The sequence below is a fragment of the Pituophis catenifer genome, unplaced genomic scaffold (genome assembly GCF_029215685.1).
Source record: "Pituophis catenifer annectens isolate HBS135680 unplaced genomic scaffold, rPitCat1.0.hap2 SCAF_2, whole genome shotgun sequence".
Classification (NCBI taxonomy): Eukaryota; Metazoa; Chordata; class Lepidosauria; order Squamata; family Colubridae; genus Pituophis; species Pituophis catenifer.
In genome coordinates, this window is record NW_027256882.1 from 133,554,062 (window position 1) to 133,568,183 (window position 14,122).

Below are 14,122 nucleotides of genomic sequence, written 5' to 3' on the forward strand. Positions count from 1 at the left end.
GTTATACATAAGTTATATATAAGCCAGCACTGTGATGCAACTGCTGAAATAACAAATGCCACCTTGAGGTGCGTATTCAAGGTTGTAGAATCCAGATTACAGGGAGGATCTGTTCCACCTTTAATCTGGCTGGTTACCAGAAATGGGTTTCAGCAGGTTCTGACCAGTTCTGGAGAACCGGTAGCGGAAATTTTGAGTAGTTCAGAGAACCCATAGTAAAAATTCTGACTGGCCCCACCCCCATCTATTCTCTGTCTCCCAAGTCCCAGCTGATCGGGAGGAAATGGGGATTTTGCAGTAATCTTCCCCTGGATTGGGGACGGAATGGAGATTTTACAGTATCCTTTCCCTGGAGTGGGGTGGGAATGGAGATTTTATAGTATCCTTCCCCTGCCATGCCCACCAAACCCCACCATGCCCACCAAGCCATGCCCATAGAACCGGTAGTAAAAAAATTTGAAACCCATCACTGCTGGTTACCCGATTTAGAGCCACACAGCTATGTCTGATTCTGGGCACCACTGTTCAAAAAAAAAAGGAGAGTGACAAATTCATATTCAGAGCATATTCAGAAAAGGGTAACCAAGTTAATGACAAGTCTGAAAATCTTAATTTGTTGTAGAATTTAGGGAATCCAATTTGAAAACCCTTGCTCTGATGGATCCTGCACAGAGCAGGGGGTTGGGCTAGATGGCCTTTAAGATCCCTTCAAAGTTTATGATTTTATAAATAGTAAGTTTCAAACTTGGCAACTTTTTAAGATGTGTGGACCAGCTGCATCTCAAAGATGTCTAATTCTATAAAGCGAATTGTCTGAGACCCCTTGTGATATCCTCTCTCACACTTCTAGAGCTGTTTCCAGCAAGCTAAAGGTTCCAGATTTAGAGTTGTACTGTACAATTCTCATGAGCAGCCAATTTGGCCATTCAGCCTGCAGGATAGGAATTCTTGAAAACCCACAAATTTGGAGAGCGTTAAACTAAGGGGAAAAAAATGAGGATTGTGATAGATTATACAGGCAACATTTAAATGCCAAAAAAAAAAAAAACCTCTCAGACAATAGTACAAAAGAAGAGAACCTACCCTGGACTCCAATTATCACTTTCTGCGAATGGAACAGAAAATATAAACACGTAAAACTGAAGAATGAACAGTCGGATATTACAGAGTTAAGTACAAACGTAAGCAGCCTTTTCTTCAGTAGCCCCAGTGGCCTAATGGATAAGGCACTGGCCTCCTAAGCCAGGGATTGTGGGTTCGAGTCCCATCTGGGGTGGAAAATTTACTTTTAGAGGTGGTGTGAGTTTTTAAATTTCCGTCTTCTCTTGCTTGTGAATATTTAAATTGCTCAGTTTTTCTTCTGTTGTTACGAATATTTCTGCTGATTTATTTACTTCAGCACGACAGGGACTTAACGTATAAGGCTGTTCTTCGACGCCATACACTTCGGTGGAGGGGGCAGGAGGCACACTCGAAAAACGTGCCTAATATCTCATCGTTGTCATACCGCAGGCTTTAAATCTGACCCTGTCAATATGTAGTTACTTGCTCCAGATGGTTGAACGTATCAGTTTCGAAATAGAACTGACTAACGTTCCTGGGTTTTATGAAATACGGGCTGATTGGATCTAGAGTCATTTTCATCCGAAAAAATGAAGCTCTTTATCCCCACCTAGTGGCAAGTGGGAATTACTGCCAAGCTGGGGCTAAGCAAGAGGCTAAAATGTATACATGCCCTTTCCGAATTGTGTTAAGCTCAAAGAATAGATGCTTAGATGCACTTTCATCACTGGATGATTTTTTCTCTCAAACAATAGAAATAGGCGTATTTAGTAAATGTCCCTTGCAAGTACATCTCGCTTGCAGCATTTATAGAAGTTTTAAAACTCATCTGTATTTGCACACTTTTAAATGACGGCTTTTGTTGACGGTGCTGCTATTTTTACTTTTATGTTTTGCTGCGATTGCTGTAGAAATACGTCAATACTACAATTTTTCTATATTTCGGGTTTTGTCTGCAGATTCATATTTACTCCATTTTATTGCATTTTACACTTGTATTTTGTTCAACATTCTGGCCCTCTCAAGATGATTTCTAAATATAATTTATAAAAAAAAAGTATTTTGTTAGTATTTGTGTATAAAATTTAAATATTAAGGAACTGCCCCATTTACCCTCATCTTACTATGAGGCATTTGTGGAAAGGAAATACATAACCTTTGCCAAGTCCAGTTGTATTATTGATTTTAATTAATAAAAAGAAGTATCTGGAGAAGCCAACCAGCCTGTGCCTTATTGGATCCTTGTTTCAGTGATATTTCCTTACCTAACTAGAGAAACAGAATGACGATGCAAAAAAGAAAAAAAACCTCTCTCTCACACACACACACACAATCAGGCACTACTGAATACAAGCAGGTCACCAGATGCCCCTGGGCAGGGACTACTTAATATGGATGGTCTGGCAGGAGCCATTATGGAGCCAAGGGAAGCAGGGAGTGCTATGAAGTACAAAATCCTTGGGATTGCATTATCGTGCTTCTCAGGAGAAAAAAAACAGCAGGAGCGACTTACACAAATGACCTGTGACCTTTCTTGCCTGCTTCCTCGTTGACTTTCCTCGTGAGAACCTGCCAGGAAGCATTGAAAATGGTGGCCATGTGACTGCAGCTGACCATGGCAATGGAGCAGTGCGGAAGGAGACACAACTTTCAATCCCATAGAAGTTATAGGTCCTGAATTTTTAACACTTTTTAAAGTTAGCCCATTTGCAGTACGTTGATTCAAAAACGGTTGTTGTTTCAGCAATTGAAGGTTACAAACAGACCAACAGGAGAGTGTTAGTTGTATATAGATACATGAATGGCTCTTCTAATTAGGCATAGTGGAACAAGTGTATGAGGGAGCAGGTGCTGATTTTCTGAACTACCGTAACTTCCTTCCTCCCTTCCCCTCTCCCCACCTTTTGCCAGACAAGAAGACTTGAGATCACCCACAAATGCTACAGACAACTGCTGCACATGAAGAGACAACAAGACAGCTGTCTCTGGTGGGTTTCGAGTTCCTGAGATTTCTGCAGTTACTATCTAAACATTTTGAAGCATTTCTTTTACAAGAGTATACTTTAATATTGCAATTAGCTATACAGGTAGTCGTTGACTTGTAACAGTTCATTTAGTGACTGTTCAAATTTACAACGGCACTGAAAAAATGGACTTATGGCCGTTTTTCACACAATCATTGCAGCATCCCCATGATCACATGATCAAAATTCAGGCACTTGGCAATTGACTCACAAGTTGCAGTGTCCCGGGGAAGTAAGTCAATGGGAAAGTCAGATTCACTTAACAACTGTGTCCCTAATTTAACAAGTGCAGTACTTCACTTAACAACTGTGGCAAGAAAGGTTGTAAAATGAGGCAAAGCTCACTTAATAACTGTTTCCCTTGGCAACAGAAATGTTGGGCTCAACTGTGGTTGGAAGTCAAGGACTACCTGTATATTCAGCCACCATTACTAATATTATAGATGTAATTAAACATCCGTTCCTATTTCAAGGGCAAATTTTGATGACATAGTTTTTTTATTTTAATGTAAAGAACACAAGAAGTTTCTCTTTTCCATCTAGGAAATAGAAGAGTCCAAGGAATATGTCTTTGCATTATTTTTATCTCCAAAAGATGTTCAGTCATAGTCCACTTGTCTACTTTGCTTCAAAGAAGATCGTGCTTTTTTTTGTCGCAGGCGTTCTCTGTTCATCTTCTCCACCCTAAAGCCAAACAGATGTAGAAAATGACATTTAAGTGGTTGTAAATTAATTCTGGATTCTTCCCCTTCTAGACCAAATGTTCATAAAATAATATTGTAATGGCCAGAGCTGATTCCATAGGGTGGATTGTGAAGAGTTTCTAGCCTTCTTTTCCCAGAAATCTTTAGCACAGTACTTTGTAGCACGTTTCCTGTGACTGTTTACTTGGGTAGGAGATGCCCTCTTTGTTAACTATGGAGCATAAAATATAGAAATCCCACAGCCTATCTGGCCAATCACAGAAATGTACAAGAATGGTAAAAGAAAATTAAAATCTGTAACTTTAGAGGCATGTGATAAGGGAAACTTCCTTGGGAGTTACAAATAGAACACATATTACAACAACATAACAACAATTTACAAGGAAATTAAATTTCAAGAAAGAAAGCATGTTGGTTTAGAGGGAACTGTTGAATTAGCTGTTAATCTTGATTCAACTGAAGTGAGCAAAGTTAATGAATGGTGGAGAGAAATGCTTGCCCATTCATTACAGAGGCTAATTTTATAAAACTTTAGCGAAATGGTATGTTGTCAAGTTTTACTGGTTTTAAAAGTTCCAAAAAATAATTTGAATTGTCCTGCCCCCAGCAAGAGCCACACTCATGTTTTATACAAGTATAAATTACCAGAAGAAAGCAAAGGGGATTTATTTTTATGTTTGATCTGGGGAGAACATTTTACTGGCATCAGTGAAGAAGATTCTTCCAATTCAAATGGCAATTTTGGAAAAGATACTCCTCAAGGAACACAGCAGCAGAGAAGTGTTTACATTTCTCACTCTGTGATTTTTATAATGTATTTTAAAATTAAAGCATCTTAAATGGCTTAGGACCCTGGTATTTACGAGACTGCCTTCTGCCACCGATAGCCTCCCACTGACCAGTACGCTCCCACAGAGAGGGGCTCCTCAGGGTGCTGTCGGCTAAACAATGTCGACTGGCGGCCCACAGGGGGAGAGCCTTCTCTGTGGGGGCACCTACCCTCTGGAATGAGCTGCCCCCGGAGATACAGTGGATCCCAGATCTTCGCACCTTTCGCCATTCCCTAAAGACGTTTTTATTCCAGCAAGCCGGGCTGGCCTAACTCTTTTAAATTGTTTTCATTTTTAAATTGTTTAATTATGGGTCTTAATACAGGGGTGTTTTTAATTGTGGGCCAAATTAATTTAATTGGATTTTAATACTGTTTTTAAATTTTGTATTTCTTGTGTTTTATCTGTTGGCTGTTCATCGCCCTGAGTCCTTCGGGAGAAGGGCAGTATATAAATATAAACAATAAAATAAAATAAATAAATAATTAAATGCAAAAATGTTTTTAACTGTCCAAATCTTTCTAAAAAAGATTTTCTGAGATACATCTCAGATTTCGATCAGAAATTGTGTATCTGTTCTTTACCTCAAGATCCAAAATAGAGATTATTCATGAACAGGGTTGTTTATGTCAGTATGCTAAAACCAAGCTGTTAAGCCATATTTGTTGAACAAGGTATCAAGATGTGGTCCACATATAAGGCTAACATATAAATAAAAGTTTACAAACTGAAAAAAGCTTTCATATTTAGTTTTATATTTCACTTTTATATTTAGTTAAAGCAAGGCACTTTATGGCTTACTCTGATGAAAAATGAAGAACTAGACTGTCTTATTTATTATGATGTATTAAACTGTAGACACCACAAGTCTTTTCTTAAACTGCCTAATGTGATAATTATGCTGAATAATGAGAGAGAAGAAGTTCTTGTTTTAATTACAAATGGCTCCATCTCAGCCTAAGGGAGCATCAACTGAGAATCCTGGTGTATATGCATCATGTTCATATGTCCAAAACAATTCTAATTCAGTCACCTGTTATTTTTGTCTCAAATTTACCTTTTTCTGATCATCTCAGCAGTTTCTTCATATATAACATGAGGAGTCACAGTGGATTCTGCAATCATGTTCCTGATCTTTTGTAAGCAGTCTGCCATATTCCTCAACTGGTAGCGACTCACTTCAGAAGTGATTATTAGCTCTCCTAATTTATTGATCCTATGTTTTTGCTGGGAAATAAAACATTTTTTTTATTTATTCTATTTATTTTTCACATTTCTCCCATCTCCCTTAAAGAGGGAGCATATTTATATAATTTTCTATTCTCTGGAAAACAGGTTTCTATTATCAAAATATGATTTTTAAAGTCACCATGTAAACTGTAGTGGTTAAAATTACATAATGTTACACAATAATGAAGATTTTATGATCCCACTAAGCCAAAATCAAGCAAGACATATTAAGGATTAAAGTAAAGTGTGAAACCAATCACTCCCTATATTTGTGGACAAATTATATTTTTATTTTAGCAACAAATAATTCATCTTGTTTGAAAATTTGGGATTAGACCTTATTTAGAAATATTTTGTCCCCAATTTCTATTTGAAACCTTTTAAAGCAGTTCTTTGACACTGGGACCTGTCTGCTAAATTGTAGGAGGCCAGTCATTCTTTGAGATAAAAGGAAATAAAGAAATAATATAATTTTGCATATAACTTAATATTCTTACATAATCCTAAATTTTTCAACTAAAGGGAGAAGTAAAATGTTTCTAATAAACAATCATATAAAGAATATAATTGACAGAATTATCAACCACTGACCTAGTAAATGCCTCCTATTTTCAGTGGTTCCTAACATCATGTCTTTTACAAGGCTTTTATTATGTCAGAGCGCTTGTAAAAGAAAGAATTTAAATCTCATAATGGGATAAGGCAAATTTTAAGATCCATCTTCTGATGTTATATGTTTATGGATTTATATTTTGCTACACAACCTAAATGGGTCCCTCTGAATGGTCTGTATTTTTTATGTAGGAAATTTTGTGCAGGAATTTTTGCAGGAAATTGGAAAACTAAATGTATGCTACTTAACTATCTATCTCAAAAGGGGAAAATAAAATTTGAGAATTACCAGCACTGCCATTTTTTGTCGCACTTCTTCGGAGATCCAGTCTGCTGATGCCAAATGGAATCGGACTTCCGCTTTTGAATTCACTGGGTGTGAAAAGAAGAAATAAATAACTACTCTGCAGGGTAAAGAGTTATGCAGCTTGGAAGGGCCTACCTTTTCCTCCCAATTTATTGATAAGTGTGCTGCTCATGAATACTTGATCTTATTTGTCAAATTTCTAGGCTGCCCAACTCCAAAATCCACACTTTAATTTTATTGTAGGGAGTATCATTATTGTCAATGGGATTTGTTCTCAAGTAATACATGTATATGTAGTCAGACTTTGTTTTGTTTTTACCTTTATTCACATTCTGGCCTCCTGGGCCACTGCTCCGTGAATAGGATACAGACAAACGACCTGGAAATCCAAAAAATGAAAGGACGAAAAAGGATTGAAAAGATACCCATTTATGCTCTAAGTATATTTAAAAGAGAAGTAGAAGGAGTTAACAAATACCAGTAGTCTTCAACTTATGACAATTGAGCCCAAAATTTATGTTGCTAAATGAGAAATTTGTTAACTGAGTTTTGCCCCATTTTACAACTTTTCTTGCCACATTTGATAACTGAACCACTGCAGTTGTTAAATTAGTAACACTTGTTAGGTGAATTTGGTTTCCCCATTGACTTTGCTTGTCAGAAGGTTGCAAAAGGTGATCACATGATCCCAGGACCCTGCAACCATCATAAATGTGAGTCAGTTGTCAAGCATCTGAATGTAAATCGCGTGACGAAGAGGATGCTGTAATAGTCGTAAGTGTGAAAAATGGTCATAAATCACTTGTACAGTTGCAAGAAAAAGTATGTGAACCCCTTGGGATTACGTGGAGTTTTGCATGAATTGGTCATAAAATGTGCTCTGAACTTCATCTAAGTCACAACAATAGAAAAACACAGTCTGCTTAAAATAATACTACACAAACATTAGATGTTGCCATGGTTTAATTGAACATAACATGTAAACATTCACAGTGCAGGGAGGAAAAAGTATGTGAGCCCCTAGCCTAATGACTTCTCCAAGAACTAATTGGAGCCAGGAGTGAGCCAACCTTGACTCCAATCAGTGTGATAATATTGGATGTGTTGCTGACAGCTGTCCTGCCCTTTAAAAACACACACCTGTTTTGGGTTTACTGGTTTCAAGAAGCACTGTCTGATGTGAATCATGCCTCGCAGAAAAGAGCTCTCAGAAGACCTACGACCAAGAATTGTTGACTTGCATGAAGCTGGAAAGGGTTACAAAAGTATCTCCAAAAGCCTTGATGTTCATGTGTCCATGGTAAGACAGACTGTCTACAAATGGAGAAAGTTTAGCACTATTGCTACTCTCCCTAGGCGTGGTCGTCCTGTAAAAATGACTGCAAGAGCACAGCGCAGAATGCTTCATGAGGTAAAGAAGAATCCTAGAGTGTCAGCTAAAGACCTACAGAAATCTCTGGCACATGCTAACATTTTTGTTGACACATCTACAATAAGGAAAACATTAAACAAGAATGGAGTACATGGGAGGACACCAAGGAGGAAGCCATTGCTGTCCAAAAAAAAAATATTGCAGCACGTTTGAAGTTTGCAAAAGAGCACCTGGATGTTCCACAGCACTACTGGCAAAATATACTGTGGACAGATGAAACCAAAATTGAGTTGTTTGGGAAGAACACACAACACTATCTGTGGAGAAAAAAAGGCACAGCACACCAACGTCAAAACCTCATCCCCACTGTAAAACATGGCTGAGGGAGTATCATGGTTTGGGGCTGCTTTGCTGCCTCAGGGCCTGGACGGATTGTTGTCATTGATGGGAAAATGAGTTCCAGAGTTTATCAAGACATTTTGCAGGAAAACGTACGACCATCTGTCCGCCAACTGAAGCTCCGCAAAGGATGGGTGATGCAACAGGACAATGACCCAAAGCATACAAGAAATTCAACAAAAAAATGGCTTCAACAGCACAGAATACGCCTTCTGGAGTGGCCCAGTCAGAGTCCTGACCTCAACCCGATTGAAATGCTGTGGCATGACCTTAAGAGAGCGATTCACACCAGACATCCCAAGAATATTGCTACACTGAAACAGTTTTGTGAAGAGGAGTGGTCCAAAATTACTCCAGATCGTTGTGCAGGTCTGATCTGCAACTACAAGAAATGTTTGGTTGAGGTTATTGCTGCCAAAGGAGGGTCAACCAGTTATTATTATTATTATTATTATTTATTAAATTTTTATACCGCCCCCTCTCCTGAAGGACTCGGGGCGGTGAACAGCCAGAATTAAAAACACACAATACAAATATTAAAATACATTAAAACAAAATTAAATTATCTTAGGTTTCTCCAATTTAAAACCCCGTTACCCATAAAATTCACCCAATTAAAAAATTATTAACCCAGCCCGGCTTGCTGAAATAAAAAAGTCTTCAGGGCCCGGCGGAAGGTCCGGAGGTCCGGGATTAGTCGTATCCCTGGGGGTAGCTCATTCCAGAGGGCGGGTGCCCCCACAGAGAAGGCTTTTCCCCGGGGGGTCGCCAGCCAACATTGCCTGACAGACGGCACCCTGAGGAGACCCTCTCTGTGGGAGCGTGTTGGCCGGTGGGAGGTTATAGGAGGGAGAAGGTGGTCTCGTAAATAACTGGGTCCTAAGCCATGGAGCCATGGAGTTATTAAGTCCAAAGGTTCACATACTTTTTCCTCCCAGCACTGTGAATGTTTACATGTTATGTTCAATTAAACCATGGCAACATCTAATATTTGTGTAGTATTATTTTAAGCAGATTGTGTTTTTCTATTGTTGTGACTTAGATGAATTTCAGAGCACATTTTATGACCAATTCATGCAAAACTCCACGTAATCCCAAGGGGTTCACATACTTTTTTTTGCAACTGTATATCTTTGAAAGGTCACTAAGTGAACTGTTGTAAGTCGAGGAGTACCTGTATTGGCATTTGGAAAACTGTATTAAGAATAGACAGTCTCTTAAAATACAGTATTGCCCATAAAGCCATTTTTAGGAATATTTTCACAATTAAAAATAATTCTCCTTTTGCTGAAGGTTTTTTTTATGCTGTTTTTTCAAAACCAATTTTATTAAGAATTTTTTAAAGATTAAAAACTAACAGAAACAAATATAGATTAAATAAAAGAAATAGAAAAAAAAGAAAAGAAGAGTTCAAGTGTAGAAGTAAGAAAGTCCATTAGGTGTTTCTAGTCAGCAATAAAACATAATGTCTTTTCTCTAATCAAATAAGTCAATTTAGCCATCTCAGGAAATTCCAACATCGTCATCGTCGTCATCATCATCTTTATCATCACCATCCATTCCTCCATTGTGGGTTGAGTCAAGTTGTTTCATCTTTGTGTATATTTATTTTAAAAAATTATATTATTATCTACTCACACATGGCCATTGACCCTTCCGTGCAATAAATTGGGTGTTTTAAATTTTTGGGGTTTTAAATTTGAGCCGAAATTATTTAATAATTGTAATTATTTTTAATTGATGTCTGTCTTTGTGCTTTTAATAGGCTGTACACCGCCCTGAGTCCTTTGGGAGAAGGGCGGTATAGAAATAAAATTATTTATTTATTTATTTATTATTTATTATCCATCCTTTCTAAAAATATTCTGATTTTCATTATATGCCAATGTACACTTAATCAAAAATAAATCCCATTAAGTTGAATGGCATTTATTTGGGACCAAATTTACACTCATTTATAAAGCGGATAAAAAGAGATAAAATACATTAAGGAAATCTCTCTGGGAAAGTCAAGGCATTTTGCTTATGTTCTGGACTCACCCACAGGAATCTCTGGAATTGTCTGGCTTGCCAAATCCTGTAACACAGAAACGCATATCATTGAGCACGGCAAATTATTACTGTTGCAAATATTGTGTAATAAATTTATTCTATTAAAAGAAAAGTAATACAAATAAGACCACATGCAGAGCCTGTTTTGGAATACATACAAGCACCAGTGTCCTAAGCCACCTGTTTTTTTTTTTTTAATTTATTTCTCCTACTTTCTATGTTTGCTGCTCTCACCAAATTTCAGAGCAATGCATACATCATCAGATTCTAAGTTAACTGCTACCAATCTGGTGCTTTCAAATATGCTGGACTGTTAAATAAGCATTTCCCTTCGGACCTCCTAATCCCAACCTTCGCAGTGTCGGCTTCCTTTTCCTGCGGCTGATAGAGTTGGTCCAAACTGTACGCACTTCGGAATTGAGAACCGAAAGCCGGGCGACCAGAAGCTAAACCTCGAAGCGGAATTTTCCTAGATGTCTCCCAGAAGAGCAGCCACTGAACCGGCATTCGCCGAAAGCAGCACAGCGAGGGTACCGCCATCTTGAGGTGTGGCGATCGCTTCTATAACGAAGCCGGCTGGAGTTGGCTTCCTATCACCGGCGTTCCGTGAAAATATTGTTCCGGGGTGGGGATGTTGTGGAAGGGATCAACGCGGTTTGCTTTTATGTATAAGTGTTACTTATTTGCTTAGGTCTATTTAAATATTACACTGTTTTCGCTCAGAACCATAAAATACTTGGCTCTGTAGAAATGCTTGTGCTTTTAAGTATTCGTTCCTAATAATGTTTCCGCGCAAGCATAATTCTTAGCAAAACAGCAGAGGACTGAGCTGCAAATTAACATAAGAGACTGAATATAGATCGGATTTCAGATGCCACGGGATTAAGGTTACAAAAAGATTTACAAGGGAGTGAGTCCCACTAAATAGACAAGCAAAAAAAAACAAAAACATTAATTAACGAGGAGAGTTTTAATTTATTGTGTTCGACAGAGTTGGCTGAAAAACCATAGCATGTTTACAAGAAATTTGATATCAAATATTTTTATTATGCAAAAATGAAAAATATTTTTAAAGGAAAATTATTTTTTAAGAATTATTTCAAATTTCTTTTTTAAAAATAATTTTCATTTAAACATGAAAATTTTTTATAGATAATTGCAAATTCAGAACAGATACGCTCTTGTTTAGATATGAAAAGAATGTCAATGAACTCAAAAAACAAATGAAGGAATTTTTTGAAACGAATTTGAATAAGGGTACCCCTATTGAAATTGTTTGGGATGCGAGCAAGGCGTATATGCGGGGGATACTGATCTACATGAATTCTAAACATAAATCAAATCGACAAAGAAAAAGATTAGAATTGGAAGGAGAGATAAAGAAGAAAGAACAGTTACTTCCAAAATTTATGTTGTTAAGTGAGTTTTGCCCCATTTTATGACTTTTCTTGCCACATTTGTTAAGTGAATCACTGCAGTTGTTAAATTAGTAACATGGTTGTTAAGTGAATCTGGTTTCCCCATTGGCTTTAGTGAAGGTTGCAAAAGGGGATTACATGATTCTGGGACACTGCAACCGTCATAAATGTGAGTCAGTTGTCAAGCATCTGAATGTAAATCACATGACCATGAGGATGCCACAATGATCATAAGTGTGAAAAATGGTCATAAGTCACTTTTTTTTTTAAAAAAAATTTGATTTATATGCCGCCCTTCTCCGAAGACTCAGGGCGGCTTACAATGTGCTCAGCAATAGCCTTCATTCTTTTGTATATTTTATACAAAGTCAGCTTATTGCCCCCACAAACTGGGTCCTCATTTCACCTACCTTAGAAAGGATGGAAGGCTGAGTCAACCTTGAGCCTTGGCGAGATTCGAACCCTGCAATAATTGCAGGCAGCTGGTCTTAATAAGCTTAATAACAGGGTGCCTTAAACCCCTGTACTACCAAGGCTCTTTCAGTGCCCTTGTAACTTGTTGTAAGATGCCCTCTATATGGGACTGCACTTGAAGAGCACTTGGAAGCTGCAGATGTTTCAGAATGAAGTCATGTGAGCAGTTTTGGACATTTCTCAATACATTCATATAATATAACTGCTCTGCAAGCTGCATTAGCTTCCAGTGATTTTCTAGGTGCAATCCAAGGTGCTGGTTATCACCTATAAAGTGCTATGTGGCATAGCACTAGGCTTTATCAGAACTCGCTGTTTCTCATGATCTCTGCTCGCCCCACCAGATCTAGGAGGGAGGATATGGTGTGGGTCCCTTCCATTGGGCAATCTAATCTAGTTATGCCTTCTCTGTGGCAGTACCTGCCTTGTGGACAGTATCATCCTGGAGATCCAGGCAGACCAGGCTCAGTTAGCATTTTCTAAGTCATTAAAGATCTGGATCAGGAGGTTAGGAGAGCTCTCTCGGTTAATGTTTTTTCTTATAAGATGGTATTTTTGTGACATTCAACATTATAGTTTGGATTAATTAAATTGTTGGCTTTAACTTTGCATGCCACTGAAAGTCACCGTTATAAGTTGTACAGCCATATAAATTTTATTGATCAATTAAAATACTTTTGAAGTAATGCACCTGTGCTATATTAATGATTTTTGTTGCTGTAAATTACATTTTCATGTATCTAGTAATTTTGGAGGGCTTGAAATTCTGGAAGTTTGGGAGCATATTGTGGATACATTCACAAAAAGGCAGCCCCTGGAGACTTGCCTATTATTTAAAAACATTGGCATAGTGAGTTTGGTTAATCATAGAATTTCCATTTCTCTGAAAGCAAACTAGAATGGTTTATCTGAAAGCAAACCCAGAAACCCAGGTTTATCACTTAAGTGGGAACTTTGTGGGATTCAAAGGTATTGCTGCAAATAAATGTAATGCTAGAGGCTACGCTTTGATGTAAAAGTTATCAGAAGTTTTTTCCTTTTTGCTAAAAGAATCTTTAAAAGAAATGAGGTAAATAGGAATCCTGGAGGACATCAAAGAAAGTAGTTAAATGTACTGATGCCAAACTTACCATTTTGCCCACTCTTGACATAATGTTATGCTAGTGGTTTTCAGTAAAAGGAAATTATATATTTATAAATTATAAATATAATTTATATATTCCCTTTTGAATGGAGATTTCTAGAGTGCAACATCATGTGAGACATGCATATTTTAACATATTTAACGTAAGATTACATTCAGCCAAAAAGCTTAATGATCTATGACATATTTTTCCAAATATGGTTTGTCCAGTCCTACTTTACTTTTTTATGCAGAACATGCCTATGATACTTAGCTCCCTTATCTAGTATCTAATGCAGCTTATGTTTTCACTGCACCATATACTTTATTGATCAGGGATATATAGGACACTGAAGCTTTAAATAGGGCAAAGAGAGAAAGGGTGCTATAACGAGTGCTATAGCATCTTCCTCCCTTCCCATTCTGTTGAAACTTGTAATTTTAATTTAGCAGTATATGGTTCTAGTAACTATACTATTAACAATGGTGGTCTTTGGCTCCTAAAACAAAGTAAG

At 37.6% G+C, this 14,122-nt stretch overlaps 1 protein-coding gene and 1 non-coding gene across 2 annotated transcripts; one reads left to right on the forward strand and one right to left on the reverse strand.

Annotated features, from left to right (window-relative positions):
• The first annotated feature begins 1,203 nt into the window (after positions 1-1,203).
• Positions 1,204-1,276, forward strand: TRNAR-CCU (transfer RNA arginine (anticodon CCU)). Its single transcript has one exon. It is a non-coding gene; the product is annotated as a tRNA-Arg (tRNA).
• A 2,289-nt stretch (positions 1,277-3,565) lies between these two features.
• MRPL58 (mitochondrial ribosomal protein L58) lies at positions 3,566-11,138 on the reverse strand. Its single transcript, XM_070934633.1, has 6 exons — positions 10,944-11,138; positions 10,581-10,617; positions 7,089-7,148; positions 6,752-6,834; positions 5,678-5,847; positions 3,566-3,770 (listed from the first exon to the last, which is right to left on the reverse strand). The coding sequence occupies exons 1-6, from the start codon at positions 11,130-11,132 to the stop codon at positions 3,686-3,688; spliced, it is 624 nt and encodes a 207-aa protein (XP_070790734.1). The 5' UTR covers positions 11,133-11,138; the 3' UTR covers positions 3,566-3,685.
• Between the last annotated feature and the right edge of the window lie 2,984 nt (positions 11,139-14,122).